Here is a 19,357-nt window from a genome sequence, read left to right as displayed (position 1 = left end):
ACACATAAATATATGTATATATATATACATATATATTTTTATACATACATATATATATATATATATATATATATATATATATATATATATATATATATATATATATATATATATATACACACGCATATATATATATATATATATATATATATATATATATACATGTATAAAAATATATATGTATACATACATATATTTATATGTGTATATATATATATAGATGTATATATATATACATACATATATATATATATGTATATATATATATATATATATATATATATATATATATATATATACATATATATATATATTTATATATATATATATATATATATATATATATATATATATATATATATTTGTGTGTGTGTATACATAGTATTCAGTGTTTCTAAGGCTGAATGTTCAAAAACAGATAACATTTATCAATGTACAAAACATGCAATGATTAGTAAAAGGTATTTGTGCAATTTCATATGCACCTTTTTCAATACCTCAATTGTATAAGTATATCAATTTGAACAACAAAAATTGACATTAGAAGTACAAATAATATTTGTATTATGTTGATTGGTTGGTGTCTGATAATTTTGGAAAGACATGAATAAGGACATGTCTGAGGCCTTTGTCCTGCAGGGGACTAGAAACAGCTGCATTTGTTGTTGTTGTTGTTGATGATTTAATTGTCTGTTTTGGAAAGTGTGGATGATTAATTTGAGTGCTTGTGCATATTATACAATAAAATCATACATCTAAAACGTTTATTAATTCAATCATACAACTTCAGTTACTATAAGGTTGGTTCAGACCTGAATCAATCTTCCCACGAAGTCAGAAATAAAGGAACTGGAACGTGTGGTTATTACTTTAACCTGCGCACTGAAAGGACCTCACTTCTAGGTTCCAGTTCCAGGTTCAATCAATGGAAAGCTGCTGGAGCGGAAAAGGAGATAATGCTTCAAACAGAAAAGGGGGGAAGTCTAGACGGAAGGTAATGGTTGCGAGATTGATCAATTAAATGAGCCACAAAAAAGATTCGAGTTTAGTTAAACCATTTGAGAATTATAGACGTGCGCTCTTTTGAATTCTAGTCTTTCGGATGTTGACGTTTGGAAAGGATTCAGAATGTAAAATTATATATATATATATATATATATATATATATATATATATATATATATATATATATATATATATATATATATTTTAGATGAGTTGATATTATTTTTTATTATATTTTATTTAATCCTTTCGTGTGAGGGAAGTTTTTAGTGTATTTATAAAAAATATTCAGAATACTATAAATGCTTTATTGTTTGGAGAATATATCCTTAATTTATTTTTTATAATCATTTCATGTGATGGAAATTGTTAGAGTATACAGTATATATAAATACCAAAAATTCCTTCAATATTTCATTGTTCGGAGAATTTTAATCTTGAAACAATTTATATTTTCCTAACTTATAGTTACTAAATTGCAATATACATGGATGGTAGAAAATCAGTATTGAAATGTCATTTAAATATTACTGTTTTTCTATTGATTTTATGTTTCGCTATTTTCTTTTCAAACGGACAAATATCTTTTCAACAGATAAAAGATAAAAATGATCGAAGAAACAATGATACTTGATTGATACTAGGTTTGATTAATTAAAACGGGAGAGCGATTGAAGAATCTGGAGAGAGAGAGAGAGAGAGAGGAGAGAGAGAGAGAGAGAGAGAGAGAGAGAGAGAGAGAGAGAGAGAGTTATACTTCTTACCAGATTACAATTCACATGAGAGAGAGAGAGAGAGAGAGAGAGAGAGAGAGAGAGAGAGAGAGAGAGAGAGAGAGAGAGAGAAAGAGAGAGGTAAACTTCCCTACCAGATGACGATTCATATGATAAATTACATACAACTAATAAAAAATGCTAATTACTGTGCCCAACCAATCATAAAATTTCCCGCGTTTCCTTCGAAGTACTTTCAGTGATAAAACAAAATGGAAAACCTATTGGATATCACCTTGAAAATCCAACGGTTTCTGGAACCTGGACTCAAACGCCAGTTAGTACTTAATTTTGGTGTTTCAAATAGACCCACTACCTGGGCTAAATCCTTTGAGAACTGGGAAACAAGGAACCAGGGATTCTTGGAGGTTGATAAAAAGGATATGTTTCTTGACATATTATTATTATTATTATTATTATTATTATTATTATTATTATTATTATTATTAAAAGGATCTTGATAAGTTAATTTTTCAAATGTAAAATAAACATATCGAGACCTTTTCAAAAATACTTTTTTTAGAAGACCGATTGAATAGATTATTATTATTATTATTATTATTATTATTATTAATATTATTATTATTATTATTATTATTATTATTATTATTATTATTATTATTATTATTATTATTATTATTACTAGTTAAGGTACAACCCTATTTAGAAAAGCAGGATTCTATAACCCAAGGCCCAACAGCGAAAAATAGCCCAGTGAGGAAAGGAAATAAGAAATTAATAAACGATATGAGAAAGAATGAACAATTAGAATAAAAATTTTTAAAAAACAGTATCAACATCAAATCAGATATTTAAATAATAACAAATATATCTAAAGAAGACGACATATTTATGATCAAACCTAATAAAAAAATGATATACTTTTGTTCTTGTTAGTTTTGCTACCCTTAAAAATGTGCAGTAAAAGAAAGACCAAAATCATATGATAAATGTTGCAAGACATTTACCGTTTCAAAAACGGATATATTGACGTTAAGGAGTGATATTAAGGTCACTAGCCTTTAAAAGATTATAGATTATAACGAAGTAAGGTAAAATTACTGTCGCCTGTATTTTACAGAAATACGATAGAGAACAGTATATATTTATGCAGAATTTCCTTTTAAAATTACGTTATTTTCAAGTGTTCTAAATTGTCCTTTACTTTTATTTTTTGCACACGTTAATCCAGATTTTAAGATTCATAATTTTTCGAAAAAAATGACAAAATGAAAAATAAAAAAAGGTAGAACAACTAAGTAACAAAACATGAAAGAAATAGAATATTGAATTTTGAAAACGTTAAAATCCTTTTTAGCTCTATTTTCTAAATTTTAATTTTGAACGGTCGAAAGTGAAATAAAAATATAGTAGAAAATATATTTTAATCATATCCTTAGTATCATACCTTTGCCTTTCAGATTGCAAAAAGGATATGTTTCTTTTATTTTCTTTTCTGTTTTTTTTATGATACAAATGAAAAGTGATCAACATAACATATTATAGAATTTATCTATTTTTCTAAATCAATTTTTTTTGGATCCTAAAATAATCTCTGTATATTAGACAAAAATATACACAAAATAATCTCAGTACATTAGACCAGAAAAGACCCAAAATAATCTCAGTACATTAGACCAAAAAAGACCCAAAATAATCTCAGTACATTAGACCAGAAAAGACCCAAAATAATCTCAATATATAGGACAAGAAAAGACCCAAAATATTAACAGTACATTAGACCAGAAAAGACCCAGAATAATCTCAGAACATTAGACCAGAAAAGACCCAAAATAATCTCAGTACATTAGACCAGAAAAGACCCAAAAAAATCTGCGTACATGAGACCAGAAAAGACCCAAAATAATCTCAGAACATTAAATCAGAAAAGACCTAAAATAATCTCAGAACATTAGACCAGAAAAGACCCAAAATAATCTCAGAACATTAGATCAGAAAAGACCCAAAATAATCTCAGAACATTAGACCAGAAAAGACCCAAAATAATCTCAGAACATTAGATCAGAAAAGACCCAAAATAATCTGAGTACATGAGACCAGAAAAGACCCAAAATAATTTCAGAACATTAGACCAGAAAAGACCCAAAATAATCTCAGAACGTTAGACCAGAAAAGACCCAAAATAATCTCAGTATATTAGACAAGAAAACACCCAAAATAATCTCAGTACATTTAGACCCGAAAAGACCCAAAATAAGCTCAGTACATTAGACCAGAAAAGAAATTAAACTTTTGGGAATAGAAATATATTCTATTTCAGTACAGTAGAATAAAAACACCTACGTTTTGAAATTACTAAATGAATACATTAAATTTGCTTATTTATTATAAGCATGAAGTAGAAAAGATAACGAGAGAGAGAGAGAGAGAGAGAGAGAGAGAGAGAGAGAGAGAGAGAGAGAGAGAGAGAGAGAGAGAGAGTTACCGCTATTGATTATCAACGCCAGTGTTGATCAAGCCATGGTAGAGAGAGGATGTTGCTTCTCCCGCTGTCCATAGTGTCCCGACAGAGGAATCCGTAAATAAGAAATAACAGATCATAATGTGATGTTAAGGAAAATGAATTTAGTGCTGTTTTTCTGATAAATATTCTATATTATAACAATTGAATAGTTTTTTTAGAAAATAAACTAAAGCATTTATGGTAAATATACTTCTGCAAAAATAGAAATATGGCGTGATTGAGAATAATTTGTTTGTGTATAAAGTCAAGGGTGAGGTAAGAAATTGGATATGATTGTTTATAAGCTGTAGCTGGGCAACCGAACGACAGTGAAAAAGAAAATAAAAGAGAAAAGATTTAGTTTATGAATAACGGAAATCATTATTTTCAAGATGTGACCGTAACAATTAAGAAATTAGTGATACATAAAAAAAGTTATTACTGAACAAGTGATCCTGATATAAAGAAATTATCGATATTGCAGATAGCGGATAAATTGACTGACAGCAAGCAATGAAGATAAAGTGAATTAAGTGCATGTGAAATAATGACATACAACATGCACGCTTACATAAAGGATAGTTTCCTTTCCCTTTTCAATTGACACCAACAATTCAAACGACCCTAATATTCACCATGAGGAAATGGACGAGCTGACTTCTATTGAGCCCCTCCTCAATTAACCTATACATGAATTGCATAGGGGTACCATGTCCCTCTCTTTCCGGGGACGTCTCGGACGCCAAATTGCTTTCCAGGGAGTTGGGATTCCAGGGGTGGACGAAGAGAAACAACATTGCCGTCTTGTTGTTCTTTTTGATGATCACGTCTTCGACCGTTGTCCCGGTCGATCTAAGACATGACAGGAAGACCCTTTCGCCTGTAGGATTTGCCAACGAGTCCTTAGGTAGATATAGCAGTCAGAGATGGCTTTTGAGGAAGAAGAGGGTCCCTATTTTGAAAATACCCAAGCCAGTTGAGAACCCCCTCGTGCATGATGCTTCCAGGGGGACCCTGCAAACTTCGAGTAAAATTGACCCAAGGGTGTTGGAACACTTGAAGTCCAATCTCTATTCTCCCGATGGTATCACAAACGAGATTCCAGCAATTCAAAGTTCACAACGACCTTCCAGAAAAATCCCATTGATAGATACAGAGATAAATGGAAAACCAGCATCCAAGTCCATTTCAAGAATGTCCAGTTTTATAAATGCCAGCACCAATTCAAATTTAACCTCTTCGTCAATTTTCGATGCAAGAAAAAGTAAAAAGTTCGCGGTGATAACGTATTCCAGAAAATCCTGGAAAGTTAACGGCAAACAAGTGCTTTGCTATGAGATAGACAAGTCGAAACACTTTCCTTCCATTAGATGCCGTCTCTGTGATATGATAAATAAAACATTAGATTTTGTTCGAGTGAATAAGAGGGACTTAGTGGGAGCGAGGGTGATTAAATGTGCAGATGATGTAAGTGTAGAAGAGATAGAATCCAATGATTTATCCCTGCCATTACTAAAAGAAGCTTTCTCGCGGAAGACTCACTCGTCGAAAAATCAGTGCAACTGCTTGATTCTATTAAACCAAACTCTGCAAAGACAGTTTCAAGGAAAAGATAAGGAAATTAGTTATTATGATGAGAAAGGTAAAAACAAAGGGGTAGAATATTTGGTTAATCATCCATTAGATAGTAAAAATGAAACAAACATTCTTTCAGCTCTACTGAAGAACGCAAATTCTCCTGGGAGGCACCACAAGGTCAAAGAAACTTTAAAACGAAAAGATCAAGTCAGAACGAAAAGATTTCTTTCCTCAGTTGTGGATGGTGATAAAACTTTCAGTCGCAGAAGCAAAAGGAGTAAGAAAAACATCACTCTATCTGGAAAGGAAAGCAAGAGAAAAAGATACAGGACGTCACATGAACAAGAAGGTTTAGTAAAGACGAAATACAACTGGAAAATCATATTTCTTTCTGACAAAGCGTACAATTGTAGAAATAATACGTTGAACAGTAATGCCAGGAGCTCGTTAAATAAGAGCTACGCCTCTGGGGATGGAAAGGACTATTCTCTGAGGAATAATTCACAGAAGGAAAATATTAGCAATCAAATGAAAAACTGCTCAAAGACTGGTATTCCTAATACCAAATTGCGTCCAGTATTGGATGAAAAATATGAAAAAGATCTCTCAAGGATTTGCAAAAGAGAAAATGTTAGGTATTCGTGGAGGGAATTATCGTCATCATACAAAAGAAAACCGGAGAAAAGCAGGGAGTTATTTCAGGTTATTCCAGGAATAAGAACTTCAAATGCCTCTCATCAGTTAGGGGTAATTCCAGGCTCCTCTTCCACGACAATGAAAAGGAGCACCAAAGGGCAGGACAAAAAGACGTGGAAGAAAGGCTCGCAGATTGTGTCCCCATCTGGTGATAAGTTGCGTAGTTTGTTACCCACTAACAGCACTGACAAAACCAACACTCCAACAACATCTCAGCAGCGGCCATCAAATACGCTCCTCCACTGGAGATTCAGAACGAAAAAGGCCAGGCGAGAATTTCACGCAAACACCAACGAGCGCCAGGAAAAAGTCTGGGACGTCTTTGATGAAAATATCTCCAGTGAGAGTCTCAACGAGGGAAAGAGTTTTCGAGATCCTGTGGGATATTCAGGTGCGTCGCGAAGTTCAAAAGGAATTGATGAGCCTCTCAAGACTAACTTTCTCAATACCAGAAAGTCAGAAGAAGATGCAGAAACTTTTCTCGGTGATGAACGGAATCTGGCGAAGAAACTCGGTCTGCCAAGAGGACATCAAAAAATGATGGGGCGTCGGCGGAAGCGAAAAAGTATGCACAAACTCTTAAGTAGGTTAATTGCAAAAATAGTCTCTGTCCCTGCTTCTCCATGTACGTCTCCCCCCCCCCCCCACCCCCTCTGCTCTATCTCCATCTCTTTGTCTGTCTGCCTGTCTGTCTGTATGTCCCTCTTGAACACATCAGTACTTACATATTCATCTATTTCCTCGACTTCGTGAATAGTTTAAATTCTTCTCAGCACTCAGGATAGAAGAAGGAATACATGTTAGATATTGCAGTCTCTGTGTACTCTAAAAGAATTACATGATGAATACTTAGGCCCATTATGAAAATAATTATATATATATATACATATATATATATATATATATATATATATATACTCAAATATATATATATATATATATATATATATATATATATATTATATACATATATATAAGCATATATATACATATATACATATGAATATATGTATATATATATATATATATATATATATATATATGTATGTATATATATATATATATATACATATATATATATATATATATATATATATATATATATATATATATATATATACATATATATATATATATATATATATATATATATATATATATATATTAATGTATATATATACACACACACACACACACACACACATATATATATATATATATATATATATATATATATATATATATATGTATATACATACATACATATATGTGTTTGTGTGTGCATGTGTACGTATATAAGGTTTTATGTATACTAAAATGTTAATCTGAAAAAAGTTACTGATATCGAATTCATTCTACCCTGATATTTAAAGTCGAATGATGGGCATTACGCTTTTCCACATAGCGCATGAACTTGTCTTTTAACAGTAATAATGATAAGTGTTAACAATAACTCTTCTACCTGTGCCGCGAGTCAAATTGTTACCTGGGAGTTAACTTATTCACAAGGCAATCAAGAGAGATCGAAGCTGAAAGGAAATTAGTTGCACCTATATACTAGGTGTTTGTGGTTAAAATTAAACCTAACCTTTCGCCGCTATCGTAGCTGATTGGTATTTTGTAACGTGTGGTTGTCTATGATAGCTTTGTGTCTAACGTACTTAACTTTCATACCCTTAAATATGTAGCCTATTCATAACCTGTTGTTAATATAGATTTCAACTTACATACGGAAACCCTAACAAAACTTCAATTATGGTGAGTATTATTATTATTATTATCATTATTATTATTATTACTAGCCAAGCTACAACCCTAGTTAGAAAAGCAAGATGCTGTAAGCCCAAAGGCTCCAACAGGGAAAAATAGCCCAGTGAGGAAAGGAAATAAGGAAATAAATAAATGATGAGAATAAATTAACAATATATCATTCTGAAAACAGTAACAGCGTCAAAACAGATATGTCCTATATAAACTATTAACAACGTCAAAAACAGATATGTCATATATAAACAATAAAAAGACTCATGTCAGTATATTTATAAAGGCCAGGATTCAAACATATATCTTCGAATCGCAATGTGGATAGACATTTGATCTATTCCTTTTCATAACAAGGCAAATAGATAATGGGTAATTCAAATAGTCGGACCTTCTCCATCATGAGGCTCAATACTATACAGTATTCCAGAAGTTTTATTCAAACCGTGACCAGGTTGAAAAAGGATCTTCCTAATCGGGTGGTTGAATAGGCCGAACTTCAAAAGTTCAAACTCGCAGCAAACTTTTTTAGGCTGAACAGGATGACATAAGTCATTTTTATAGTTTATGTATGAAATATCTGTTTTGATGTTGTTTTTTAAAAAATATTTTATTAGATGTTAGTCATTTCTCAAATTGTTTATTTATTTTTTTTTCTTTTCCTCGCTGGGCTATTTTTTCTTGTTGGAGCCCTTGGGCTTGTAGCATCTTGTTTTTTCGAACTAAGGTTGTAGCTTAGCAAATAATAATAATAATAATAATAATAATAATGATAATAATAATAATAATAATGATAAAGATAATAATAAAAACAACAACAACAACAAAAATAATAATAATAATAATAATAATAATAATAATAATAATAATAATAATATAATTAGAATTCAAGTCTGCTGTATAAAATCCTGCTGAATTTAGTTGTTCGATCTTATAATCCAAAAATACCCATCTACCCCATCATAGTAAATTCCTGGGTTTACAAAACTTAACTACTTACAATAGATCCGTCGCTAACATACGTGATTATCATTCTATAGGACATGAAGCACAAATTACTTCTAGCAAGGAATCATTCATTATTCATCTTCATATCATACCCATAGTTTAATTATTCATGGTGATAGCATCGAGCCTACTTTCCAGAATCGATGTGGAACCATGGACCTGACTACCATAAGTCGTGCAAGTTTATTTCAACATTGCTGTACGTATTTGTGTTGAATTAATATAGGCCCCTATGACAGTGATGTTAAATCTTCTCGTTTTTGCTCTATAGATAACTTTGTTTTTAATGGTATTCCAGCCTGAAATATATATATATATATATATATATATATATATATATATATAAATATATATTGATATATATATATATATATATATATATATATATATATATATATATATATATATATATACATATATATGTATATATATATATATATATATATATATATATATATATATATATATATATATATATATATATTTATATATACATGCATATATATATGTATATATATATATATATATATATATATATAAATATATATATATATATATATATATATATATATATATATGTATATATATATATATATATATATATATATATATATATATATAAGTTGACCATGCTGACACCAGATAATACGTAAAAGTCAGCGATAATAAATATTCCCGTTTTCTATGTTTTTTCCACAGATATCTTTATTATTTTTTTTGGGATTCAGCCTGAAAAAAAATTTTTTTTGGCATTCAGCCTGAAAAAAAATGACCATATATATAGTCTAAAGTTTGCCATGCTGACACAAAAAAAAAATAAATAAAAATAAAAAATAAAAATAAATCATACGTTTAGAAAGTAACTTCCAGAGTAAATTATATTCAATAGATATTTGTGGTATGTGCAAGGTTATGTGCAATAAATATTAAATGGTGGTTGATTACATTTGGAGTCTGTATTGATATATATGAGAGAGAGAGAGAGAGAGAGAGAGAGAGAGAGAGAGAGAGAGAGAGAGAGAGAGAGAGAGAGAGAGAACTGTGCCATGTTTCGTATTCGAATAATATAATTATCTCAAAATGTTTGGTTGAGTGACATACACTAAACCTTCTCGACAGGGCTATTTAACATATTATCTTTGACAATTGTCGAATGATTTGTTTGATTACCTTTGCTAAATAATTTTATGTAAATTTATGACATTTTTTTCACTATATTCTTTTTTCGAAAATGGGATAATTTCGTTCATAATCCATTATCTATTATAACAACCGTATTATTAATAAAAAAAAATATTTTTTTTTTTATTAATGATTTTTTTTGTACTTAGTTTTTGTCTTTTTTTTTAATGTTTTTGGAAATCTTTCTTTTCCACAATTATTTTCAAGAGGAAAAATAGTGCCTACCAATATTTATTAGCAAGTATAAGATATATAAAACGCAAACAATTACTTAAATCATTGAATATAATTTTCCAATTTGTAAGAATTTGAATAAATAATAAAAAAAAAATTAACAGTAATACATGATTAAAAAAAATGGGAGGATGAAATTCAAAAGTTATTACTGAAAATACACCAGCACCAGGTATTATAAAGCTTTTTGAATTTTTATATCTTTAAAAAATAAATAGAAATAGAAAGCATTTGAAATAAAAAAAAATATAATGCCTTGAGAAAACTAAATTTAAAGATTTTTTTTGTATTTACCTTTTTACTTGCTTTTAGGTCCTAGGTGATCACGACAAGGCTCCTGGTCACCATTCTTTCTAAATATATATTATCCCCCTCGTATGATACGCTAAAATTACTTCCTTTCCTCACATCCACTTTAGCAAATTTTCCACAATCATTACACTCAAGTTTGCTCACCAAATTTTCTATTTTTCTGTACAAAATAACTGGGTTTCGAGTTTCGCTTAAAATTTTTAGTTCTTTTGATCGTTGCAACCTCACTGTATTTGTAAGCTAAGGAGGGGTAGTTTGGGGGAGCATATAGGTCTAACTGCTTAGTAATCAGCAGCCATTGCCTGGCTCTCCTTGGTCCTAGCTTGGGTGGAGAGGGGGCTTGGGTGATGATCATAATGTAATATCGTCAGTCTCAGGGTATAGATCGTATCTTCTTCGGTATGATTGAATTCGTAAAATTGAAATAAACAACTAAGTGACAACTAAGATGAGGGAATAATAGTCTTATAACAGCACAGAAACGTTCCACGCCCACAAGACAACTGTTGTTTACTAACCATACCACGTGATTTCACAAACATTGTTATTGTTGCCCAGCGTATCGTACGGAAAACAATAAAATGTGAATATAAACAAATATTGAAGGATTTGCACGCGAAGTAATGATTGCAAGGTCGCTATGGGTGACATAAAGAAATACTGGGTGTATTTTAGCGGACGAAAACTCTTTTTTACCCTATAAGGAAGCTTTTGAATCGCTTAATCTTTCGTCTGGCAGTGGAACAGGCCTTTTGCAGCGTAAAAAATGACAAAATCAGAAAACAGCTGTTTGTGACCTCATATGGCTATTTTCCAGGCTGATACCCTTCAGACAGTAATTCATTTGCATGTTGAAATTTACTAATTTAAGCATATGCACTGGCATTTAGGTATTGTTGTTATTGTGCCAATATATCTTTTGTCTTTCCCCATTTGGTTCTCTGGAGGTGTTTTAACCCAATGGCATTGATTTTATCTCTATTGAGTTGATCTATAATTTTGTAAAGCACTGTTTTTTTAGTAAAGAATAATCAAGAAAATAATGCAAATATATAAAGTGTAATTATATTCTTATAATAAAAGATAAAAAGAAATGACATTCTCTAACTAGGTGCTATGCACTTTGGTATACCTGCTAGGGAGTAAAGGACTCTTTGCCCTTTGATATCCAGCTTTGATCTTCTGCTAATGTTTTATCGTCATTATTATCATTATTATTCCAAGAAGCAGAATGTTAAGAAGCACATCAAAAGGCTGAGAGATGGGTTATAAATAGTAATGCTAAGTAAATGAAGCATTTGCACATTAAGTGATAGAAAATCATGGGTAAATAAATTGATTTTGATTAATAATATTGATTATACCAAATAATCAGGTCATTTATCATATCTTATTTCACTTAAATTTACAAAAAATTACACACACACACACACACACACACACACACACATATATATATATATATATATATATATATATATATATATATATATATATATGGTTTAAAGGTTCAAAGGTCACTCATGAATGGCAGAGGCAAGGGGCAGTGAAAGTGCCCTATCAAACAGGACAATGCCCTAAAGACTAACCATGTATACATAGCCTATGATCAGCGTCCAAGGCCCCTCTCCACCCAAGCTAGGACCAAGGAGGGCCAGGCAATGGCTACTAACAACTTAGCAAATCGATCTATAGGCTCCTCCAAACCCTCCATCCTTAGCTCACAAGGATGATGAAGTTGCAGCGACAAAGAAACTAACACGTTGGAAAGGGACTCGAACCCCAGTCTGGGTGTTTACCATTCAGGGACGTTACCACATCAAACACCATAGCCCTTAAGGAGATAACTCTAATTACTTTATTGTGAAGCGAAGAAAATATCCTTGATTTTAGGAAAAAGTAATTGACATATTGGAACCTATAATGAAAACAAACTATGACGCAGTTGACATGAAGTTACTAAAGGGGCTTAGATAGTCTTTTAATAGAAAATGCTCTCTAACTAATTTGTAAAAGGTCAAACTCGGTGAGAACTTTTAGTGTTTTTGTAAAAACTACGTATCCTCTTGTTTGTGTTCGGTGCCATGACATTTAATATTGTGAAATGAGGCTATTATTATTATTATTATTATTATTATTATTATTATTATTATTATTATTATTATTTTTATTATTATTATTATCATCACAATAATTATCATGATTATTATTATTATTATTATTATCATTATTTTTATCATTATTATTATTATTTTTATTATTATTATCATCATTATTATTGTTATTATTATTAGGTAAGCTACAACCCTCATTGGAAAAACCAGATACTATAAGCCCAAGTACTCCAACAGGTTTTAAGTATCTTGAATTGAAATCTAATTTATTTTTGCATCAATATTAGTTTATTGAATTAGATTCATTACAGAATCTCCTCCTTATCCTATGTAAGCAATTAGTCCAAATGGTAAATTACAAAAATGTAGTAAAAGCTCAAAGTATGTAAAACCAATTCTTCGTATGAAGATACCCTAAGCCTCACGATCAATATCAGAACTAATGTAATATTATATCATTCAAGTTGTCCTGTCATTGACTTTAGAGGTGAAAATCCAAACATATTCCCTTCACTTCCATCTTTAATGAAACTTTGCACTTACACCTACCATATATACAAGTATTATTTCTATCAGTTGAAATTTAATTGTGGTAGATATTATTATTATTATTATTATTATTATTATTATTATTATTATTATTATTGCTTACTAAGCTACAACCATAGTTGAAAAAACAGAATGCTATAAGACCAGGGCTCCAACAGGGAAAAATAGCGCAGTGAGGAAAGTAGACACGGGAATGTAAAATATTTTAAGAACAGTAACAACATTAAAATAAATATTTCCTATATAAACTACAAAAACGTTAACAAAACAAGAGTAAGACAAATAGAATGGAATAGTGCGCCCTAGTATACCCTCAACCAAGAGAACTCTACCCCAAGACAGCGGAAGACCATGGTACAGAGGCTGTGACACTACCCAAGACCAGAGAACAACAGCTTGATTCTGGAGTGTCCTTCTCCTAGAAAAGCTGCTTACCAGAGCTAAGTTGTTAGAATTGTGCGACCGAGTGTACCCTCAAGAAAGAGGACTCTAACCCAAGACAGTAGAAGACCATGGCACAGAGGTTATGCCCCTACCCAAGACTAGAGAACGATGATTTGATTTTGTAGTGCCCTTCTCCTAGAGGTGCTGCTTACCATAGCTAGGTTGTTAGAATAGTGCGACCAAGTGTACCCTCAAGCAAAAGAACTCTAACCCAAGATAGTGGAAGACCATGGCACAGAGGCTATGCTCCTTACCCAAGACTAGAGAACAATTATTTGTTTTTGGAGTGTCCTTCTACTAGAAGAGCTGCTTACCATAGCTAACTTGTTAGAATAGTGCGCCCGAGTGTACCCTCAAGAAAGAGGACTCTAACACAAGACAGTGATAGACCATGGTACAGAGGCTGTTGCACTCCCCAAGACTAGAGAACAATAATTTGATTTTGGAGTGTCCTTCTCCTAGAAGAGCTGCTTACCAAAGCTAAGTTGTTGATATGTAACCCTTGCTCAGTTATTAAATGTTGCAACGGAATAAGTATTGTTCCAGGAAGCGGTGGACCCTTGAGCAATCTATTTATGCAGTTGGGACGAGTCTGCAATAACAGGCGTTGTTTATCTGACTTCTTTAAAACCTCACGATCAATGCACGTCTGGTAATTACGAGCATGCGTCCAGGAACAAGACAATGTACAAATTGCTTTTGCTCGGATGTTGTTGATTCTTCTCCATTGTATTTATTACGAAGTCTTAAGATAAATAAAACATCTGACGCAATCAAACTCTAAACGAGGGTCATCTAATTGGTAAACGGGGCGTCTAAGCTTCAGTTTATTGATAATAATTTCAAGTCATTTAATTGTTGACGTATTTGGTAAAGTGATTTACTGAGTCAAAACCAATATGGTGATTTACTTGAATGTTCCATTAAACGTTGAACTGAATTTCAAAATGATTTAGATGATTTTATGTTCCTCATCATATAGTTGTTATTATTATTATTATTATTATTATTATTATTATTATTATTATTATTATTATTATTATTATTGTTATTATTATTATCATTATTATTATTATTATTATTATTATTATTATTATTATTATTATTATTATTATTATTATTATTATTATTATTATTGTTATTATTATTATTATCTGAACTACAACTATAGTTGGAAAAGCAGGATGCTGTAAGCCCAAGGGCTCCAACAGGGGAAAAATAGCCCAGTGAGTAAAAGAAATAAGGAAATAAATATACTATAAGACAAATAATGAACAATTGAAATAACATATATTGATGACAGTTAGAACATTAAAATAAATCTTTCATAAATTAACTATAATAAAAGACATGTCTGGCTATTCAACATAAAAGAAAAAAATCGCTACAAGTTTTGGAGTAATGGAATCATGCACTTTTTTTTTTTAAATTTCAAAGACTTTTTGCAGAAGAGAATGATAATAAATTTTTATTATTATTATTATTATTATTATTATTATTATTATTATTATTATTATTATTATTATTATTATTATTATTATTATTATTATTATTATTATTATTATTATTATTATTATCACTTGCTAAGCTACAATCCTAATTGGAAAAACAGTATGCTGTAAGCCCCGGGGCTCCAACAAGGAAAATAGCTCAGTGGGAAATGAAACAAAGAAAAATGAAATAATTTAAGAAGAGCAAAGAGATTAAAATAAATATCTCCTATATACACTATAAAAACTTTAACAACATAAGAGGAAGAGAAATAAGATAGAATAGTGTGGCTGAGTGTACCCTCAAGCAAGACAACTCGAACCCAAGACAGTGGAAGACTGTATATCTTAATAGATTAAAATGTTTACAATGAAGTTCCTACGTACAGGAGGAAGTTACAAGCACAGTAACAACTGAAGTATTTGAAGTTTTTAAGACTGTATATCTTAATAAATAAAAATGTTGACAATGAAGTTCCTACGTACATTACGATGTTACAAGCACATTCGCAACTGAAGTATTTGAAGTTTGCATTTTATATTTGAAGAGTGAATAAAAAAAATTGCTTGAAAGAAAATATATTATTCATCAAGTCTCACAGTTCTTCGAAGAGCGAGCAATTTCTTAATGAAGTGGTTTGTTCGGAGCTGAGAATGCGGACGAGTTCAATCTTTGTGCTCAGAAAATAGTAAAAATATGAATGTTTTCATAGCGAATGAATTCTTTTTATGATCAAATTTATTCGCCTTCGTAGAAATAACTTTCAGAATATTTGAATAGTTTTCAGTTTTGCTTTTTTAAATTCATGTTACAATAAGTATCTACACATACTTTTTTTTTTCTTTCTTTTTAGATACCTCCCAGTGCTAGTATATTTGAATTTTTGTAGTTTCGCTTTTATGAAATTTGTATTACAATAAGTATCTACACATACTTCTTGAGTTTGTTAATTTTTTTTTTTTTAATTGAAATACATCTCAGTGTTTCAGAAAATAGTAAAAATATGAACGTTTTCATAGCGAATGAATTTTTTTTATGATCGAATTTATTCGCGTTCGTAGAAATAACTTTCAGGATATTTGAATTGTTTTCAGTCTTGATTTTTTAAAATGTATATTGAATTTTTTTTTCTTTTTGATACCTCTCAGTGTTTCAGAAAATGGTAAAAATATGAATATTTTCATAGCGAATGAATTCTTTTTATGATCAAATTTTTTCGCCTTCGTGGAAAAAAACTTTCAGAATATTGGAATTGTTTTCAGTTTTGCTGTTTTTAATGTATATTGAATTTTTTTTTTCTTTTTGATACCTCTCAGCGTTTCAGAAATAGTAAAAATATCAATGTTTTCATAGCGAATGAATTCCTTTTATGATCAAATTTATTAATTTTAGTACAAATAATTTTCAGGATATTTGAATTGTTTTTAGTTTTGCTTTTTTGATTGCATATTGAATTTTGTTTCTTTTTGATACCTCTCAGTGTTTCAGAAAATAGTAAAAATATGAATGTTTTCATAGCGAATGAATTCTTTTTATGATCAAATTAATCCATTTTAGTACAAATAAGTTTCAGGATATTTAAATGGTTTTCAGTTTTGCTTTTTAAAATGTATATTACAATAAGTATCTACACATACTTCTTGGTTTTTTATTTTATTTTTTATTTTTTCAATTTTTTTTTCAGATACCTCCCAGTGTTAGTATATTTGAATTTTTGTATATATTTTTTTTTTTTTTTTAAATTTGTATTACAATAAGTATATACGCATACTTCTTGAGTTTGTTAAAGTTCTTTTTTAACTTAAAATAATTCTCAGTGTTTCAGAATACAGTAAAAATGTGAATGTTTTCATAGTGAATGAATTCTTTTTATAATTGAATTTATTCGCTTTCGTACAAATAACTTTCAGGATATTTGCATCTTTTTTGTTTTGTTTTTTGGTATATATATTACAATAAGCATCTAGAACAGAATTTTTTGATATTATAAATGTTTTTTTTTTCCTTTAGACACGGAAATAGTTTTTACTGTTTCTGATACGATCTCTAAATGGAAATATTTAAAAGCATTACTTCAATTATTTTTAACACAATATATATATATATATATATATATATATATATATATATATATATATATATATATATATATATATATATATATATATATATATATATATATATAGATAATTCTAGAATATTTACGAATTTACAGATATAACATTGTATCCTAAAGGATTGAAATATTCTCCAAGGTTCCATGATTTCGTTTTATATTTCATACGATAAATTCATGAAATGTTTTAAATAACATCTCAGCAAAGGGATGTTATTATTTTGACCTAAAAAATTACATAGATGAGAGATCTACTTTATGAAATTCTCAATTTATATATATATATATATATATATATATATATATATATATATATATACTGTATATATATATATATATATATATATATATATATATATATATATATATATATATATATATATATATATATATATATATATATGTATATATATAAATATATATATATATATATATATATATATATATATATATATATATATATATATATATATACATATATATATATATATATATATATATATATATATATATATATATATATATATATATATATATATATATATATATATATACATATATATATATATATATATATATATATATATATATATATATATATATATATATATATATATATTAACGAAAACCTTTTAAAAACCTAATTGAGAACTATACTATTCGACTATAACCCCACTTCAGGTGATTTTTTTTCTAAACCTTAACACTGAATGAATTCAAGTGACATGTGACTCAAACTCTAACAGGCAAATATGTTTTTGGATCCTTTTCCACTTTCATAATTATTTACATATATATTTAAGTATTCAAATATCGTAGTATTTAATCTTTATGAGTTATAAAAGGAATAGCAGCGTCCTCTGAAATATTCATGATACATACCTGACGAAGAATGATTTCAGGATGCCGGGTATGCACTTCAGGTGCTGTATGCCCCTTTTTTTCTTTTCATCTGCATCAGATTCTCTTTGAAACTACACTCCCTTTTGGGCATACCTTAAGTGTTGCGAAAGGGTTTGTGTATCGCCATGATCAGCAAAGGTGTACTAGTCAGGGCCATCCATACTAGGTTGATTTGCTGTGAGCGATCAGATTAAATCATCGCTCCATCACCAATAGGCAGTGGGCAACGTGGTGATGAAAATGGCCAAACTCCTTACATGACAAACAACATGTTTAAGGCCTTTGTCCTGCAATTTTGTTGTTGCTGTTGTTGTTGTAACATAGTGGTGAGGAAAAGGGCCAAACCTCCTGGCATGACTAAATACTTGTCTAAGGCCTTTGTCCTGGAATTTTGTTGTTGTTGTCGTTGTTGTTGTAACATAGTGGTGAGGAAAAGGGCCAAACCTCCTGGCATGACTAAATACTTGTCTAAGGCCTTTGTCCTGCAATTTTGTTGTTGTTGTTGTTGTTGTTGTAACATAGTGGTGAGGAAAAGGGCCAAACCTCCTGGCATGACTAAATACTTGTCTAAGGCTTTTGTCCTGCAGTAGACGAGAAAAGGCTGCAATTGTTATTGTTGTTGTTGTTGTTGTTGTTGTATGACGTAGTTTTCCAGAACCTTCGAAAGATCTTCACAAACAGTTCTTTCTTTAGAAGGGTATGTTTGAGGCATTTGTCCTGCAGTGAA

The 19,357-nt window shown here is 29.9% G+C and overlaps 1 protein-coding gene across 1 annotated transcript in view; it reads left to right on the top strand.

Annotated features, from left to right (window-relative positions):
- The first annotated feature begins 4,269 nt into the window (after positions 1-4,269).
- The window catches only part of LOC137619927 (uncharacterized), a 429,475-nt gene continuing 414,387 nt past the window's right edge, over positions 4,270-19,357 (top strand). Inside the window, 1 exon segment of the mRNA XM_068350209.1 lies at positions 4,270-7,081. Coding sequence (XP_068206310.1) covers positions 4,933-7,081 — 2,149 coding nt within the window. The 5' untranslated portion in view covers positions 4,270-4,932.

Source organism: Palaemon carinicauda, chromosome 26 (assembly GCF_036898095.1).
Source record: "Palaemon carinicauda isolate YSFRI2023 chromosome 26, ASM3689809v2, whole genome shotgun sequence".
Classification (NCBI taxonomy): domain Eukaryota; kingdom Metazoa; phylum Arthropoda; class Malacostraca; order Decapoda; family Palaemonidae; genus Palaemon; species Palaemon carinicauda.
Note: the sequence above shows the minus strand (reverse complement) of the source record. Positions and strands in the feature narration are given on the sequence as shown.